Raw genomic sequence first — 18,998 nt, forward strand, 5'->3', positions numbered from 1 at the left:
TTTGACCGGAACTACATACTTCATGTTGCAAGTCGAGATATGGATATCAGTTGACATGCCAGCAACAACTCTTGTGTGCTGTCAAGAACTTGCTGTCTTGCAATGGCCTCGTCCGGCGACATTGCATTGCTCGCCCGGTCCATGTCCAACCGGTGCATTGCAATCCGCAAATCGCCTACAGCCCGCTGGATTACAAATCCAATGGGATCCGGTCGAATGACAGCAACTGAATTTCAACAGTCAGTACAATATCTGAAGCAACAGGAATGCTTACAAGATTGATCCGGGTCAAATTGTGCCGGATCCACATCAAAACCCATCTCCAGAGGATTGTCATCCGGCATGATATCATTGGTGTCGAAGCCCATCTCCAGTGCCCCATCTGTGTGTCCGGCCGGATCGCTAACGTCGATGTCGAACCCCATCTCCAGAGCCCCATCTGTGTTACCGGCTGAATCACTGACGTCAATATCAAACCCCAAATCTAGCACATCTTCGACGTCCGACTCTGGTGGAAATCCTAATTCCAGCATCTCGTCATGTGACTGTTCATCGTCAGACATGGTGGGGAATTGCATATCCAAGATGTCCGGCTGTGGGTGGTTGCGAGTGTCGGTTATCCGGTCGTCATCTGACGCGGGAAAACCCAAGTCCAATGACCGGTGGTCACCCTCGGTTTGGAAGTGGACGGCCTTCAATCCATTCCCATCCCCCAACCGGTCATGAGCGGACAGGACATCCAGGTCTTCAAAGGTAATGTGAATGGTCTTTGCTACACATGAGATGAACTCACATTCACCCATGCTTGAACAATCCATCAAAGGGTTGTTGTAAGTGCGCTCATCGCGCCCTGGCTGTAAGATGTCAAATACTAGAATGCCGGATAATGTCAACCGGTCCATTGTTGTAGTAGATAGATTGTTACCTTCATCCTCACTAGACACATGTAGGTCATGCTGGGCCTTGGCTGACGGTCGCATCCTTCTCTTTTTAATTTTAATGAGGGGGTTATATAAATCCGCGGCCTTCATAAGATCACCGGAAGAATAGACGTTCTGCTGCAGCCTGTGACCGGATGATGTTTTCACAGGTTGGGTAGTTACAATTGATTGATGATGACGTGTCAGCCGCACAATGTGATATTCAGATTTAAAAATAGACACTTAAAAATAGACGCTGACAGCGAACAATGGACTCGGATATTTCCGGATCGGGCCGGGCTGCCGGTTGCCGAAATTTTCACAAGTGTGGTTGTTTAACACGTCTCTTCCGGATTACTTGTCCACTAAGTCTCTACTGCAATCATCTCCCTGCCATGTCTTCTCACTCTACCTCTACTTCTGCATCTGCCGCTGCCGCTGCCAACCAGGCTCTCATAGCTCTTGTCACCCGGCTCACTGAGATGGTTCAAGATGTCAACCGGTTGCCGTCACAAGAGGAAAAAATGGAGTTGAGCCGGAAGATTGCGCGTGAAGTGGTATGTTTCATTACCTGTCAATTGTCTTGATTGATACTATGGTCACATAGAATGATGCAATTCGCACCTATGGGAAGGAGGCTTCCTATGTTCCCCCAAACCTGCTGTCACTTGCAGCTGAGATCTTTCGCGCTCAGAGGCGCACCACACAATTGGTGGAAGTACCGGATTGGACCCGTCTTGGGAACAATCAGGACATGTGCATGAAGCACCCATTGTACAGTAAGACATTGGGTGCTGCACCACCTATTGCGTCTGCAGCTCCTGGTGAGTGTCTTCCTCCTCATCCCACCTGTACTCACACCTGAGACTGCAGTAGCAACTGCACCGGTACCGGTACCGGCACCACCACCTGCTCCCACACCTGCACCACCACCTGCACCTGCACCTGCACCTGCACCTGCACCTGCACCTGCACCTGCACCACCACCTGCACCTGCACCTGCACCACCACCTGCACCCACCCCTGCACCTGCACCGGCACCACCACCTGCTCCTGCTCCACCACCTGCTCCTGCTCCACCACCTGCTCCTACCCATGCACCGGCACCACCACCTGCACCCACCCCTGCACCTGCACCTGCTCCACCACCTGCTCCTACCCCTGCACCGGCACCACCACCTGCACCTGCACCTGCACCTGCACCTGCACCTGCACCACCACCGGTACCGGTACCGGCGCCTGCGCGAGATGCCAGCATTCGCATGCCAAGACGTGCAGCATCCGGTGAAACTGCACCGGCAGGGTCGTCGACGACGCGGAAACGTCGACTCAGCACCAGCCCTCCTGTCCCTCGTGGCAACCGGTCCCGGAAGCCTGTCGTCAAGTCGAAGGCAATCTTGTCCGACACTGATACTACTGACGGTGAGACGGTGAAGGGGAAGGGGAAGGCAAAGGTGCCGGAAGTTGAGGGTGATGAGGACAACGACGTGATCGATGTCGATGACCTTCCGGATGCTCAGGTAAGTGTTTTGCTCTTCCTACATTCGACCTTACTGACGCTGACAACAGCCCCGGAAATCAACGCGCAAGGCTGTTGTCCCTGCAAAAAAGCAGGGCAAACTGAAGGCAAGTCGGTTTGTTGCGATTGCAGAGGATGATGAAGATGAATTGGAGGAGGATGAAGACGCACAAGGCAAATCAAAGGTAAGTTATTGATTTATCTTTATATCTACCGGTCCATCGCTCATCCTGGTGCAGGCCACTTTACGTCCAGGGAAGCGACAAAAACTGGTAAGATTTGCTTGTATATGCGAAGATCGAATACAAACTGACATTACTCCATAGTCCAGCCAGTCCAAGGTCAAGACCACCGGCAGGAAGACCAAGGTACAAGAGCCGGTGAGTCCTCCGGTCACTGCTAATTTTTGCCATGCTGATTTATCATAGCCCCGCGCTGACGGACCTCTGCCGCCTTGTCAGAGATGCAAGGCGAAGAATGTGGAGTGTTGCCCCCGGTTAACGAAGAAAGGCGATGTCGCCTCGACATGCACGTTGTGCCACGTCTGGAAGATGGCATGTATCCGGCCGGATACAGAGAGTTCCACCGTTACCCCCACCACTGACACTGCACCACCTGCCGCAATCACCACACGCTCTAAGACGACCCAGTCCAAAGCGACCGGCAAGAAGATGGTGGGGAAATCTAATGCGAAAGGTAAGTCTTTTGCTTCCGGTTGCTTTATGTTTCTCACCATGCTTGTAGAACAGAAAATCCGGCAACCTAGTCCTATCGAAGAGGAAGACGACAACATCGAGATGTTCGATGGCACTGTGGGTGTGCCGGGTGCTCAACAGCAATCCGCCCCTTTGGCGTCAGCAGACGATTTCCCTGCGGATCACTGGATCGAGCCTGGCACTGACGAGTTGCCACCTCCAGCTCCATCACCGGCCATGGCCTCAGAGGACGACATCCGGTTCTCACCATTACCTGTCGTCCACACCCCACCCATCCGGCACCCCCTTTCTCATGACCAGATGGAGGCCATGTTGGCCCAAATTCGCGTTGAGATGGAGGACCTTCGTACACGCGATCGATTGGAAATCGACTTGCGGCAAGATCGCCTGGAGCGTCGCATGGGCCTTGCAGAGGCATCTGACAGTGCAATGTCCATGCAGGTGGACGAACTCGAGCGGGATATGCAGGTGCAGCGTGGACTCCTCTCTGAGTGCACCGCCGAAGTGAGAGGCATCGTCAGGTATCTGAGGGAGCATAGATCTGCTCAAACACCAGCATCAACTCCTCCGCCGGCATTCAACCCACCTCCCATCACAGCTCCTGGCCCATCCATCAGTGCATTTGCCCGCACTGTCACCAACAACGTGTTCACCCCGGATGTATCTTGGATGGGTGCCCAGACCGGTGGTGATGCGTTTGGTGACACTGCAGACGGCTCACCGGTCGCAAGGCTCAACCGGGTGTCATCTACTCCCACCAACATCCCTCCATTGACCATGGGGGAATCCAGATCATCTGTTCCTCCGGCTGGCTCTCCGGCTGTGCGATCTCCTGATCCCCCGGTTGCCGGTCCATCACGTATGCCGGCTGATGCGCAGTCCATCTCGGCTCCTTTGCCACGCCCGCGATATGGACCTCTATCTCAACAAGGTCGGTCAGTGAGTGCTAGATATGCAAGCAAGCCTTCCGGTGATGGGACACAGTAGCACACCATTCATGTTTTTGTATGTACCTGTCGTCTACATTGTGTTGTCGACCTTGCATGCTTTCAATGAATATGATTTGACTTGCATTCAGTAGTATGAATACTGCGGGACCGGATGGCGTTCTGCCGGCTCATCTGTATCATCCATTTAATGTACTGGCTCATCCGGCCAATCCATCTAACACGACCGGCTCATCTGTATCATCCATTTCATGTATCATCCGGCTCACCCGGCTAATTTGTATAGTCGATTTTCATATACTACCGGCTCAACTGTATCATCCATTTACTACCGTCTCATCTGTATCATCCATTTAATGTACTGGCTCATCCGGCCAATCCATCTAACACGACCGGCTCATCTGTATCATCCATTTCATGTATCATCCGGCTCACCCGGCTAATTTGTATAGTCGATTTTCATATACTACCGGCTCAACTGTATCATCCATTTACTACCGTCTCATCTGTATCATCCATTTAATGTACTGGCTCATCCGGCCAATCCATCTAACACGACCGGCTCATCTGTATCATCCATTTCATGTATCATCCGGCTCACCCGGCTAATTTGTATAGTCGATTTTCATATACTACCGGCTCAACTGTATCATCCATTTACTACCGTCTCATCTGTATCATCCATTTAATGTACTGGCTCATCCGGCCAATCCATCTAACACGACCGGCTCATCTGTATCATCCATTTCATGTATCATCCGGCTCATCTGGCTAATTTGTATAGTCGATTTTCATATACTACCGGCTCATCTGTATCATCCATTTAATGTACTGGCTCATCCGGCCAATCCATCTAACACGACCGGCTCATCTGTATCATCCGGCTCATCTGGCTAATTTGTATAGTCGATTTTCATATACTACCGGCTCATCTGTATCATCCATTTACTACCGGCTCATCTGTATCATACATTTAATGTACTGGCTCATCCGGCCAATCCATCTAACACGACCGGCTCATCTGTATCATCCATTTCATGTATCATCCGGCTCATCTGGCTAATTTGTATAGTCGATTTTCATATACTACCGGCTCAACTGTATCATCCATTTACTACCGTCTCATCTGTATCATCCATTTTCATGTACTACCGGCTCATCTGTATCATCCATTTACTACCGGCGCATCTGTATCATCCATTTCATGTTCATCCGGCTAATCCGGTAAACACTACCGGCTCATCTGTATCATCCATTTCTTCTTCACCGTCAATACCGGAAGAAATTTCCACCATCTACCGGATGGGATATCATCAAGCTGTACCCCCGGCCCACCCGTCTTCCATTGAGCTTACCCCCCCCTGGCCCACCCGTCTTCCATTGAGCTTACACCCTCTGGCCCACCCGTCTTCCATTGAGCTTACACCCTCTAGCCCACCCGTCTTCCATTGAGCTTACACCCCCTGGCCCACCCGTCTTCCATTGTGCTTACTCCCCCCGGCCCACTCGTTTACATTGCACACCATTCAGCCGGCCCACTCGTCTCCATCGGACACTGCATTCACTGCTATTCATAATAGACTATACACTACATTCCTATACCACCATCTACATTATATACCACCGGCCCATCCGTTACAAACAGGTACGCACCACACACCGGCCCACTCGTCTAGCATGGTACACTTATTGCCATGGGCCCACATGGGCTGGCCCGCTTGTATTGGTACATTGTCACCCTTAGCTGTCCGTCTAATACGGGTAAATTCACTGAAGGGGCTCTGGCATGAACTTGTAGCATCACTCTGTATGCTATCCACAGCTATTCCTATGCGCAACTCGCGCGCGTACCTTTCCCGCGCTTCACGATGTATATGCGCGCGCGCTTTCCCGCGCTTGAGCGCCCTATAGTGCCAGCCATCCAGAAGCATCCATCCACTGTCCACCAAGTTCCCAAGTGCGTATATTTCCATTTCTCACATTTGCATATCGTTCCATCTTTATTTTTATCATGGACCCTTACTTACATATATCCTTACATACCTTACTCGGTAGCGCTTCGGCTCCGCATGACAGCACTTAGGCACCATACTTAAGCGCCAGCAGTAGATACACTTACTGACTTACTGACTTACTCACCCACCAGAAACGAACCACAACGATACCCATTTACTACCCAGCAGAGCATAGTTGAAATCTATTTCTTGGCACCTCGCATATAACATCTCTCAGCTTGCATCTCTCACCTCTTGTCTAGTGTCTAATCATTACTTAAGCAAACTCACTCTTACTCTCTCTTGTTTCCATATACACGCGCGCACATTCCGGCGCTTCGCGCCTCGTGCGCACCTGCGCTTTCCCGCGCTTCGCATTTGCCAACCAGTAGCGCCTACTACTAGATCCTTGCTGCACTCGCTTCCCCTTTAGGGTTGAACACACTTGTCGTCTCAAGTATAGCAGACTAGGCAACGCGCGACCTTACAACATTTATAGATACAGTCAGGAGCATTGTTCGTGCCTCGCTGTATTGTTGAACCTTCAGCGCCTTGCGCTTCGGCACAGCCGGTGCGCGTCTCTTGTTCTTAGCGGCAACTAAATCAAGCATTAGTAACGCGAAAAGGAAGTGAAAAGTACGAACTCACCAAACGAACAACCCTTGCATGCTTTAACGCAGCCCTTGCACCTTCTGCTTGGCTGCACAACGACGCACTTAGTGCCGGACGCGGCGCAATGCTCGCACCTCTCAGCAGGACGGCTGACAGAGGTAGCAGTCATACGCCCACCCAAATGCTAGAAAAGAAAAACATGTCAGCCAAACTGAAAAACCAAAGAAGGAAAGAAAATACTCACCGGACATCCCATATTGGTAAGCACGGGTTCCGTCGCCTTTTCACCCAACTTCTCTGTCGCCTTCTCGGCCGTCTTCTTGGTAGCGACAACCTCCTTTGCCTTCCCCTTCTCAACACGTGCCGGGTGCGCAGTCACGGTAGACTCCTCCGCCTTCTCCTTCCACATCTTCACGGCCCTCGTTAGCGTCCATGCGGCAATCTTACCCTCAGCCAACGTAACTGCGTCCACATCGTTCAGCAACAAGTGCATCTCTGCTGCACGCGCACGGTCGAAGACAGAGGTCATATCAGACTACAAGCAAAACATTAGCAAAAAGTAAGCACTTAGCATGAACAGCGCCACTCACCATCGCGGTATTCCAATCGCGGAGCCAGCATTCCTGCTCCTCCAAGAGTTCAGGCTTGGAGGGAGGAGATGTGTCTACACAGACATGCATAGTGTTGAGAACCACCGCCCAAGCACGGTCGATCCAACCTGTGTCGGATTCTTCAGGCTCCTTCAGAGCCGTGTCGTCGAGAGTGGCGTCATTTGTAGACACGTCGCCACCAACTTGCGGGCACTCCTCAGGTTTGGGGGAGGGAGAGGGAGATGCAGTCAACATAGCAGGGTTGAAGATAACAGAGGACATGATAGTGGATGGAAGCAGAGATAATTGCGAAGCTGCGATGAGGTATTGAATTGAAGAAGAGAAGCACGACGCATGGCCGGCTTTTATGTCGGAAATGAACCACATTATGTCAGCACAATTCCACCCGCTCACCACACTTCATGCGACCACAGTGGATCTGCTCCACATCTGATTTGGCACGTCTCGCCCACGATCACGTGACTTTTCTCGTCGAAAATTCGCTTAGTCCATCCACCCCTATGTACACTGACTGGGGACAGTCAGAAGCTAAGTTCCTATGAGATGTAGAGACTAACATCTCTGTGGCCTCATAAAGGTCTAATTCTCCAATGTCCTAATCACCTCCCAAACACAGCGCGACCCATATCTCATTTCAGCGCACTTGGCACTTCGTCGGCCGCTCGCGCGCACAGGCACTTAGGTCGTGCATCGGCACATGTATCCTCGGTTCCGTCACTCATCCTCCGTCCATCCATTCCATGTCCATTCAGTTCGTCGGTGCATATTCCTATCTTATTCTCATGTATTCTGACATATCTCCGGTGCTTGCGCATAATATTCCGTATGTTTCGTCATGAACCCTTATTACATATCATCACCTACTCGCTTCGCTTTCCGGCTCGCTTTAGCGCTTGACAGCGCTTAACGCTACTTAGAATGTATATATACCTTGCCTCTATGTAGAATGACTATCTTCTTCTTCCCGCAAAAAAATGTTGGACTCTAAGTCTAAAATCTCCGTTGTATCCGCCAACTGACACGAGCGCCAGTTCTCATATTCTTATACACAAACATTGTCTTACTTGTCTCCCGACTCACTTAAGAGTTGCTGTGCTCCACCACCCGCACGCGTGCCATCGTACTTGTCACTCAGTAGTGCTTCATAGCGATTTCGCCCATCGTGCTTCGCTCATCGTCGCGTGCCTCACCAGGCTTATCCGACAGCCTGGTTCAGTGTTTCCCTCCACTATTGTATATAGAGGAACCTTCTCAGTAGCAATCCCCTTGGGCCGATATTAGATTCGCGCACAGAGGACCATCTGAGTATAATTCATACTACCCACTTCATAGCATTCTACATTCCTCACCTACAGCGGGAAAATAGCGGACAAGGTATGTGTGAGGTGCAGGAATGTATCTGAGGCTACCTGAAGTGCGGGAATGCGCAGCTGAAGGTGCGGAAAGTGTGGGAAAGTGCGGACAAGGTATAGGGAGGTTAAGGAACAAGGTTTGGAGAGAGTGAGGCCAAAGGTATATTGCGAGGTAAAGAAAGTCTAGGTATAGAGAGGTATAAGGAACCTAATAGGGGCTAAAAAGTGCACACTCCAAGGGACTACTTCAAAGGTAAACCTATAGGGAGAGGTATCCAGTATGAGGGAAGTGTAGTAATAATACTTCGAAATAGTCAACTTATACTATCTAAACTCTCACTCGGAGAGGGAAGGGATAGCAAATATAGTAAATATGTAAGGACATGTAATAAGGCTGCAACACATTTTACATGCCTCAAGGTAAGGAAATTCACATACCAATGGGGTTTGGATGGACTATGGATAGATGAGGGACCTTCTTAATGTGTTTCTGAGGTATCCGAAGTGCGGGAACACACATCTGATGCGGCTGATGCATGGGAAAGTGTGGATAAGTGGATGTGCAAAGCGCGGTGTAGCACTCGAGCTCGCACTAGGCTCGTATTCACTGATTTCCTGATACATGTTCAATGCCCGTCACTTTCTGATGTAACCTGCACAACCAGATGCAAACCCGATGCTTTGACCAGCAGACCCAATGTTTCAGCCGCATCGGACCCAATATTTTCCCATGCACTTGTCCTATCCATGTCCCGTCCCATCTTGCTAGCCTCACTAGGTGTGTAGTTGATTATTTCACACATTACTCACATTGTAGCAAGCACTATTACATGTTTTCCCATCATCTGCAGCACCTCGTGTTAATTTACATGTACTTCAGACCTGAAATCGTCAGCTGCTACTTTTGCCTATAGGGTTCCGGATTTCTACGTACTTATATATATATTGGACTGACTATGAGTATTTTCATTATCCAAGTAGTAAAGAGTCGTTTCCCGATACTTAGTGGTCAAACCCAATATTTCGTAGTTCTTAGTTGATATTGTGAATATTACCGCTCTTTCTATCTGAAATACCTGTCGTTATCATATATCCACATACCGCTCGCTTTCCTGACGTTCGCTATTGCCATTCCTGCTAACCTGCTAAACCCAAACCCAAAACCCAAAAACATCGGACCCGACGCTTTGGCGTTGAACATCATAGATATACCCTCAAACTTTGTTTCTCGCGCTCGGACTTTTGACCATTTTATCATTTCACTAACTACAGACCATTCCAAATAGCTAACCCCTCAGGTCAAACACACTTGTCTTGCAAGTATAGCAGACTAGGCTGTGCATGACCACAACACATTTGATATTGCTGGTTACTTACTTCGTGTAGGGCCCAGCAATTGTTGTATCTCTACAGCGGGAAAAGCGGGTTCGGTTTCAGACAGAGGTTACTTGCTGGACAAATGATGGACAATGATAAGGAAACTCATAGTGCTCTATACTCCTTGACACATATATGAATACAGCCTATTTGCAGCCCAGGGAGGATCCGAGTGTCACATCGATGTCTTGCAGAGGATGCAATAGATGAGGACCTACTTGCAGATGGACCCAAGCTCTGGGTGGCCGGAGGTGTAGGCTGAGCACCAGAAGACCTGGGCAATTGAAGTCCAAGGTGTTCATGCATTTAGACAGGAAAAGAGTTTAATAATAGCAAAGAACAAACGTAACAATGAGTGAGTGTATGATAGCTATGTCGAGCTCATTGTTGATGATGGGGGGAAGAAAAATGAATGTGGGAGACTATGCTGCTGCTCAGCTGGAAGTGTGGTACCAGGTAACTCCGGCAAGCTATGTTACCCAGCACCTGGAATTAATAACAATAGATGACCTGCAGTATTCCCAGATACTTCAGATGACTTAGATGAGGAGGGGCAGAAAGAAGAGGTGAAAGAGGAGACATCCAAAAGCCTACAGGATGTGCTCTGTGTTGCCAATAATCTCTCACAATTGGAACTTCATAATGATACTGATGAGAAATAGTATATGCTGCAGGCATTTTCCCATTTTCCTCCACCAAATATCCAAAAAACATTAATTGAGAAAATAGAAATTTCCCCTCATTTTTCCTGTCAAAACATTGAAAAAAATGAATTCATGTTTCAATCATGTGTGGGACATGATGCAAAAGTTGGTCATGTTCCTTCAAGGATAATGCTGTATTTTTGATGTATTGTCTTTGAAATAACAGCTGAAAATAATGTGAATTTTCTTCTGTGTTTTTCAAATATATACAGAACACTTAAAAAACATAGTATATTTGAAAAACACAGAAAAGAAAATTAACATTATTTTAAGCTGTCATTTCAAAGACTATACATCAAAAATACAGCATTATCCTTGAAGGAACATGACCAATTTTTGCATCATGTCCCATACATGATTGAAACATGAATTCCTTTTTTTCAATGTTTTGATAGGAAAAATGAGGGGAAATTTCTATCTTCTCAATCAATGTTTTTTGGATATTTGGTGGAGGAAAATAGGAAAATGCCTGTAATGATAGCTTAGTTTATACATTCTAATTGACACTCTATCTGGCTTCACTTTATCTCATTGTGGGAGTCTGTGAAGACCATTGTCTAATGGACCATAGCAGGATGGGAACATGATGTGCATAGAAAATGCCCCTAATACATTGGGAGTCCTAGAAGGCCACTGTGGATGAATGGCAATAAATTGCAGCCATTGTGTACTCATTATTCTCTGGTCCATCTACAGTGGCCTTCCGGAACTCCCACTGTATGTGTGGGGCTTTGTATAATGACTTTCATCCAATATTGTCAATTCACAGGGGCTTCCATGAGATGATAAGCATATGATAGCAAACACCCCATGACATAGTGGGAGTCCTAGAAGGCCATCTTTGTGGAAGTAGTATATCCTACATGATCTCTAAGGAGGCCATATGCAGTAGCAGTCTATGATTTCCACCTTTGCCTGGGCAGCGCCTAGCTGATGAAAGTTGAAGAAGTCCATATATAACAGGAGTCCTGAAAGACTACAACTGATATATTAAAATTTCTTAAAAATTAAGCTGAAATGGACCCTAGGCCAATCCTAGGAGTCCTATATCTATGACTTAAATTTTGACCTTTTCATAAACATTATGATAATTCCTTCATCAACTCTTTCTCTAGTTTTATCTAGCTTTTCTAATGATGATATCAATCATATCACTGCTTACTATAACTATTTTCAAGATTCTATTACAAGTCTTTTGGATAAAGTAGCGAGAGTACATGTACTCTATAGACCCAATGGATATCTCTTATGAGCCCCACAGCTACATCTCCTTGTCCATTTTGGAGAATATCACCCTCTTTTATTTCATTGTAAACTATGTGTTGATTCTGAAATTTTTGATAATATTTTTAATCTTATTTTTAGCTACCATATTTTTTTTTACGACAATTCCAACAACCTCCAGCATTCTATCTCCATTCAACTTGCTATTTTTCTCAACTATGCTAGCCACTATGATAATTCTGCCACTTTCCAGTGTATTTGAATAGGCTGGTATTAGTGTTGGGTCTGTAGTTAACTGTACCAATTGCAGAATGATTGTAAAATATATTTGCTTTTATATTGTATATATTAAGGATGACATAGATACTATAAATAATTAATCTAAATAATGTCAAGATAGCAACTAGTGGCCCATAAAGCTATTACAAACAAAGTAGAAGTAGATAAAACAACTAAAGAAACTATAATTCACTAGTATACATTAGTTTTTTGTAGTTATCTTCCAATATTTGATTTGAAGGAAAAAATGTCACTATGAAGGCTCCATGGCCTCAGAAGCCTTTCATCTATCCTTTAGAGTACAAAAGTCTAATAGTATCCACATCAACACTATTAATCCACACACAAAATCAGTCACTAGAATCTATCATTTTTATATTGCTGAAAGCTAGCTAGACCTTAATAATTAATATAATTGGCTGTTAGAAAATAATCTGTTATTTTAAAATCAACCTGGATATGTTCATCTAGTATAGCATCTTCTGCTATTTGAATTCTAATTATGAATGGTAAAACTTTGACAGACAAAGATAATATCTGACAATAATTTAACAATTTTTAGACCTCCAATAAGCTAGTTATTATATGCTAATGCAACCAAGAAATACTATATTGTAATGTTATAAGTATCTATCTCTAGCAGCTTTATTATAGCAAGATGTGAAATGATCCCTTGTCATGACTAATTTTCTGTCTTTGGCAGCTTTGTTATAGCAAAGAGTGAAATAGTCCTTTGTCATGATCAATTTTTCATTCTTCAAATCAAGTAAGCACTTTATCATAACCCTAAGCAAGCCCTAAATACATTATGATTCTACACTAAAAGCATCTTGGATAAGCAAGTTAATAAGCTTTAATATGAATCTAAGTTTGTAACATAATATAAGATGAACAGTTGTGTTGATATTCAAAAAAAATACTCACTATGAAAATGGTGGGAAACACTAAAGCAAATTAATCGGAGATCAACAAAATAAAATCATGAATTTCAACTTGGAGATATAATATGTACAAAAAGCAATGTGATAGTAGATAAAAGACCTAAGTTCAAAATAAATAAATGCATAATATAGGAGAACTAAACAGCTACATAATACAATAACACAAGCAGTAGGCTCACATCTAAGCACTTGATGTTTCTATTAATTTCTAGTACTATGCCAGATAGTAGCTATAGGCTGTCACTTCTAATAGTATCTCTATCTTATTCCACATGCTCTGTCATATGAAAAGAAAAAAAGTACTAGTATATAACAATATTACATTATAGTAAGGATTCACATACTTGCAAAGACTACTCAAATATTGTTTCACCAATGTAAGGCCCTTGTTGATTATAGCTGTAATGCTGGACATATACAAGTTAGGATATAATATTTATAGCGGTTAGTAACAGAGGAAATAACTAAGACAGATATTTCCACCATAAAATATGTATTTCCTAGAGATGAGATAGATGTTAATGGAGCTATCACCATGCATCTAGACTCAAATCTTAATAGACTAGAGACTCAGCTAGGTGTGGTCTATCATAATGATAAGATTGATTGATTTAAAATTAGAGTGAATGAGCTGATGGTTTCCTTCATAGAGTATTTTTAATGTCATTAATGAGGGTTTTGATGAGTGATACTTGCTCTACTCATGCATGAGAAAAATTATACATAATTATCAAGATATCTGAATAAATAGTGACTTGTTTCTTGAGCTTGGCAATAAGTAGCTCTGTGTTCTGTAACTATATAGTCTCTGAAAAAACAGATATGACCTTCTTTAGAAAAAAAATCTAGTAGTGAAGGTTATGATCAGATCTAGAATAGAAGAGACTGTGTCTATTTCAATACTGGCATTTAGAAGAACTTATATATCTATGAGAATACTATCAAACTTCAAGACTTCTTAGATAATTGACAAACCACTCTTTTAATACTACAAGAAATCTTGTAAATATGACTAGGCATATTAATAAGAAGAACATAGTTAATATAATTATTAATCAATTAATATATGATGAGATATCACATTTACCTTGGTTTAAAATCTATGGCCTTGCTTTTTTAATGATGCTCAATATTGTATAGTGTTAGAAAGCTCTACTTCTTAGCTTCATTTATGTTTCCTTTAGCATGGAAAGTTAATGTCATCATATGCAGATATGACTATTTTAATTTAATAATTTATCGAGACACTTTTTGATACAATAGCTCTTTGGGCATTCCAGGACCCTATTATTACTGTTTCCTCTTCTTGATATTCTGTCATTTCAGCAGCCAGAAGTGAGTGTCATATATTGACTAACTACACATTAATGATTATATACTTTTTGAGCTAACATGAACATTAAGGAAATTGTTGCATCTTTGCTATCTTTATTATACTCATGTCCTCCTAGACACCAGACCATGATATGGTTGTCATTTCTAATGTCTGTACTGACTCAAAGTCCCACCAGAGTACCTCTTTATCTACTATGCTTCTTAACTTGTGTGGATAATAACCACCTGTCTCTTTGTTATTAATGTCTCACAATTATAGAACCTTAATTATAATAGATTAGCACTGATCTTGAAGCTCCTCTTTACATATTTCATCAGTGCATCTATAGTGTGCAGATTTGTCTTCTCCTCAAGATATAAGTACAGATTGATAAATCCTTTGTTAGTTATCATCCAATATAGATACAATGACATAAGGAATTGTAGGGTGATGTAATTTATTACTGAAGTTATGTGGAATTGAATAATGAGGGCAATAGCACAGGTCCAATGACTGGCAATGACAACAATATTTTTTTTCTTATTCTCAAGCATGAAGATCTTAGAGATTATATTGCTATCATATTCTTTTTGGCATACTATCCTATTAATTTCAATATACTTTTCATTGTCTTTGAAATGCTTTAGGACTTCTTTCTCAAACTGCTCTATTGTGTAGATGTCCATGTTTTTTGCTCTCACTGCCTCTACATCACTTACAAATTCCCTAAAGAACTTTTATGGAGTATAAATACCTAGCACATATTAGTAATGACTGACATGGCTCAAATGAATGTAGCTAGCATAATAGAGCAAAGGAAGAAAATAGGAGATAAGTTGGAAGAATGAGAAAAATATGAAAAAAGTATAGGAGAGAAAGAAGGAGAAGGAGAAGAATTAAAGATAAATAAAGAGTGAGAGGAAAGAATGAATCTGGTGGATGAAAGATGACAAATGATACAACTACCTCTAATAATAATACTACCACTCCTAGTAACAATGATGTTTTTGACAGTGACAAAGTCTACACCAGCAGTTGTTGCAGACCTATGCATCAATATTTAAGTGTGCTTAATCTCATTTCTACCCTTGTCATGCAAACACTATAGCTAAGGTGTACAAATAGACTCTAGCATCCCTAGCTATAATAGTAGAAATGTCATCTATCATTCATGAAGCTCTATTGGTACTATTCCACATCATATTGATATATTTCTTCCAGTCCATTAACTTCAATCATTTATTACTTAATGTATGTATACTATGCAACACAGAGGCATTATCAATCAACCTTATCATTCTGAACTTGAGTTTCTATCCAAGATCTGTCTGGCACCACAAAAAATGTCTATATCTCTATCCTCAGAGAGACTGCTTTTTCATAAACTTAGCATGCATTATTAAAGAAGTTCAAAGACACAATAAAACTGAACCACAATCTATTGATGGTGATTATGGTCAAGATGGAAGAAACTACTATATATTATTCACCCAACAACAGGTCACATGTGATGGATATGTCACAGGAGATATTGCCATACTCTTCAAGCAATTTTAAAAATACTACAGATACACTAAAAGCCCTTAAAAATCCAATTAAGGTTGAAGGCCATGCATGATGTTTGATATAATCAATTCAATTTAAAGTATGGGTATACAGATCAAGCCTATCAATCTAAATATAATGGACAGGGACTTGGTCGCATCTAGAATAAATAAATATTTCTTCTGTTCTGATAGGTAGCATATGACTAACTTGTGTTTATTATAGACTTTATATCTCATAGAAGACACAGATGCAATACATGCAATCATTGATTTAGAAGGGTGTTCAGGTGACATTATTTTTGCGACTCCCTCGACATCCAAGAAGGGATATCTTGATGTGAAATTGTTACTAAGGTTGTGGATGCTATGTCAGAAATAGCCTACCACTACTATATATATAGTGTAATATAACCAGCAGCATATAATCAAACTCACAAAGCAGGATCCTCATGCTGTGCAGAACTGCTCACAGGAGCTTCCAGTCTTTTATATGATCCTTCAACCCTATTTTAAGCCTGGAAGTAGGACTCAGAGCCATACTTCTTCAAGTCATTGCAATAATTATGCACAGATTAACTTCATCAAGAACTCAGATCAGCTTAAGACCCCTAGATTAGATGTAGTTCAATCTCTCCATATACTCCTTAAATTAATATTCATTCTAAGCATAGAGGTGTCACTAGGAGGTGAATTACTGCAAGTCATGGTGGTGTGACATGCTATTGCAGAGGATGATATGATTTTATATTGCATTACCACTATTTAATAACTTAGACTTTCACCTGATTTGTTTCACATTTTGCCATAGCTAGTAATACTAGCAGTGGTATTAGTAGCAATAAGTATTTCAAGCAAATCATTCACCTTTGAACACTCTGAAAATTTAGTATTAGTATAGATAGGCTTGGCATACAATAATTGCCATACTACAAGGACAATCATAATTCCATTATATAAGCAAGCCAATATTATTATTCTCTGCTGCGCAGACTTTTCTTCTAGTCACTTTATGTTTTCTCATTCAAGCTAAGGTACATTAGCCATAGTAAAATTTAAGTTCTCTTGAAATACTAAATTATTAATCAGCATATCATTATATAGGCTAACTAAGAAAGCAGCCAAAAAGGCCCTGGTTAGGTAATAACAGAAATAGATGCAGACAATGAAGAAACAATAATATTTGCAATGTCAACTCAGAATTATGAAATATCAGATTTGACCCCTAAGCATCAGAGTAACAGTTCTCCTCTACTTGGATGATGAATGATACCATGAGTCAGTCCAATATTTATATAGATACATAGGAATCTGGAAAGGTATAAGTAAGAGGAGTAGCAATATTTTCAGGTTTAATGTCCTATGTAATAAGACATGTAGTACTGCAGACTATGGGAAAACATATAATAATATGGTCTACAATGTTAGCAATATGAAAACAACTAAATATGCACCTAGTGGGGCTAGTACAATGAAACTGGATATGAATAGAATAAGTGCACATAATATCCAATAGTTCAATGTCCAATGTTTTTAGGATTTGTGTATATTGAGTCAGATATGATAGGGTGTGATTTGGGTAATGATTAGCAGTCAACATGCATCAAAAAATAGGCCTCTACAAGGCCATAAAGACTCCAAGTTCTACAATGTTCTCTTTGTGTATATTGGCCTATAGGATTCTGGCAATGATTTCATGACAATAGTATAGTAGTCTCTTTTGTCTATACTTGCTCCTATTTCTACTAACAATTCTTGGATCCTCAACAGGTCTCCAAAATGTGCCTTCATATCTCTGCCCTCCTCACACTTAGTCTCCTGCAACTTCTGTTACAGGTCTATTTGGATCATCTCTGTCTTTTCTTTGTGTATATAGCATACCTCTGTCCACATCTTCAAGGCTTCTCTAAGGCTCTGGATGTATAACAATAGTTGGTCCAAGACCATACTGAACATATGTTACTTAATGAGTGAGTCCTTCTGTTGAAACTTATTAATCTTCTTTTTCTGTTCTTTAATCTTTGTCTGAGTAGCTATCAATTTGTTTGGCTTCAGTGCTTGTCCTTATGAATTGATTTTGAAAGGTACAGGCTCCTTTGTCCTACCATCAAGATAGTACATCAAACCTCACACTCATATCACTATTTGGGTCTTTTTCTTATAAGTTATCTAGTTCATTCCATTGTCAGCAAGCTGGGAAATGTTATATAGTGATGAAGAGCTGGAGAGCATTATATCTATGGTAGTAGCAGGGCTCATAACCTATAAACAGTAGTATAGTTTGAATAGAGATTTGAAAATATTAAATAGACAAAATTGAATATAAATAATGTTACAGTTTATATACTATGTATTGCTAGTACTATGTTACTGGTTCTCAAACAGACTTGTATCTATTCCATGCTGTAATTACAAATATTGTCTGCTCCAGCTATTTCTAGTTATTGGTATTCTCTACATTACTCATCATTTGTCATATTAGTAAGCTTTCACCTCTTGTGCTCATATTATAACAATACTTCTATGACTCCAACACCAGCACCTGCAGGTGTATACTGGTGGTTATACACCAGGCCACTAGCACATCAGGAAAAAAACCTTTGACTATACTGAGCTATATAGTCAGTGTAGTTCCTGTAGCTCAATGTGTCAAGTGTGTACTATACCCAACTACATAATCCTACGTCTAGCTATATAGCACTACTGGAATTCCTATAGTAACCAGCTACAGGTAGCTACACACTCCTACTATAGCTATTAATACCAATCACTCCAGAACCAGAAAATAATGAAATCGAATATATTCAAGGCGCACAATGCATACACTTGCAAAATCCAGTGGCCTTGTAAAGTGTCAATTGTCACTGACTTATACATCTTCCCCATGCTCCTCTACCTGAGTCTCCACTTTGTACTCTCAGATTGCATCATCAAATATGACAT

The 18,998-nt window shown here is 42.5% G+C and overlaps 3 protein-coding genes across 3 annotated transcripts; 1 reads left to right on the forward strand and 2 right to left on the reverse strand.

Moving 5' to 3' along the window:
* Positions 1 to 20: 20 nt before the first annotated feature.
* Positions 21 to 955, reverse strand: F5147DRAFT_774815 (uncharacterized protein; the record flags this gene model as incomplete). The annotated part of the gene is made up of 4 exons (XM_041441636.1): positions 21 to 226; positions 275 to 745; positions 794 to 854; positions 926 to 955. 4 exons carry the CDS (start codon positions 953 to 955, stop codon positions 21 to 23), a joined length of 768 nt encoding a protein of 255 aa, XP_041291568.1.
* Positions 956 to 1,315: 360 nt separating this feature from the next.
* Positions 1,316 to 4,293, forward strand: F5147DRAFT_653783 (uncharacterized protein; the record flags this gene model as incomplete). Its single annotated transcript, XM_041433808.1, has 9 exons — positions 1,316 to 1,477; positions 1,528 to 1,744; positions 1,794 to 2,440; positions 2,490 to 2,624; positions 2,679 to 2,711; positions 2,766 to 2,819; positions 2,868 to 3,135; positions 3,184 to 4,094; positions 4,237 to 4,293. 9 exons carry the CDS (start codon positions 1,316 to 1,318, stop codon positions 4,291 to 4,293), a joined length of 2,484 nt encoding a protein of 827 aa, XP_041291569.1.
* A 1,335-nt stretch (positions 4,294 to 5,628) lies between these two features.
* F5147DRAFT_653784 (uncharacterized protein) lies at positions 5,629 to 7,580 on the reverse strand (the record flags this gene model as incomplete). Its single annotated transcript, XM_041433809.1, has 12 exons — positions 5,629 to 5,657; positions 5,763 to 5,854; positions 5,954 to 6,040; positions 6,146 to 6,193; positions 6,242 to 6,274; positions 6,349 to 6,362; positions 6,452 to 6,523; positions 6,585 to 6,683; positions 6,745 to 6,796; positions 6,843 to 6,892; positions 6,953 to 7,243; positions 7,299 to 7,580. 12 exons carry the CDS (start codon positions 7,578 to 7,580, stop codon positions 5,629 to 5,631), a joined length of 1,149 nt encoding a protein of 382 aa, XP_041291570.1.
* Positions 7,581 to 18,998: the final 11,418 nt, after the last annotated feature.

Source organism: Suillus discolor (assembly GCF_016758755.1).
Source record: "Suillus discolor strain FC423 chromosome Unknown F5147scaffold_35, whole genome shotgun sequence".
NCBI classification, from domain to species: Eukaryota; Fungi; Basidiomycota; class Agaricomycetes; order Boletales; family Suillaceae; genus Suillus; species Suillus discolor.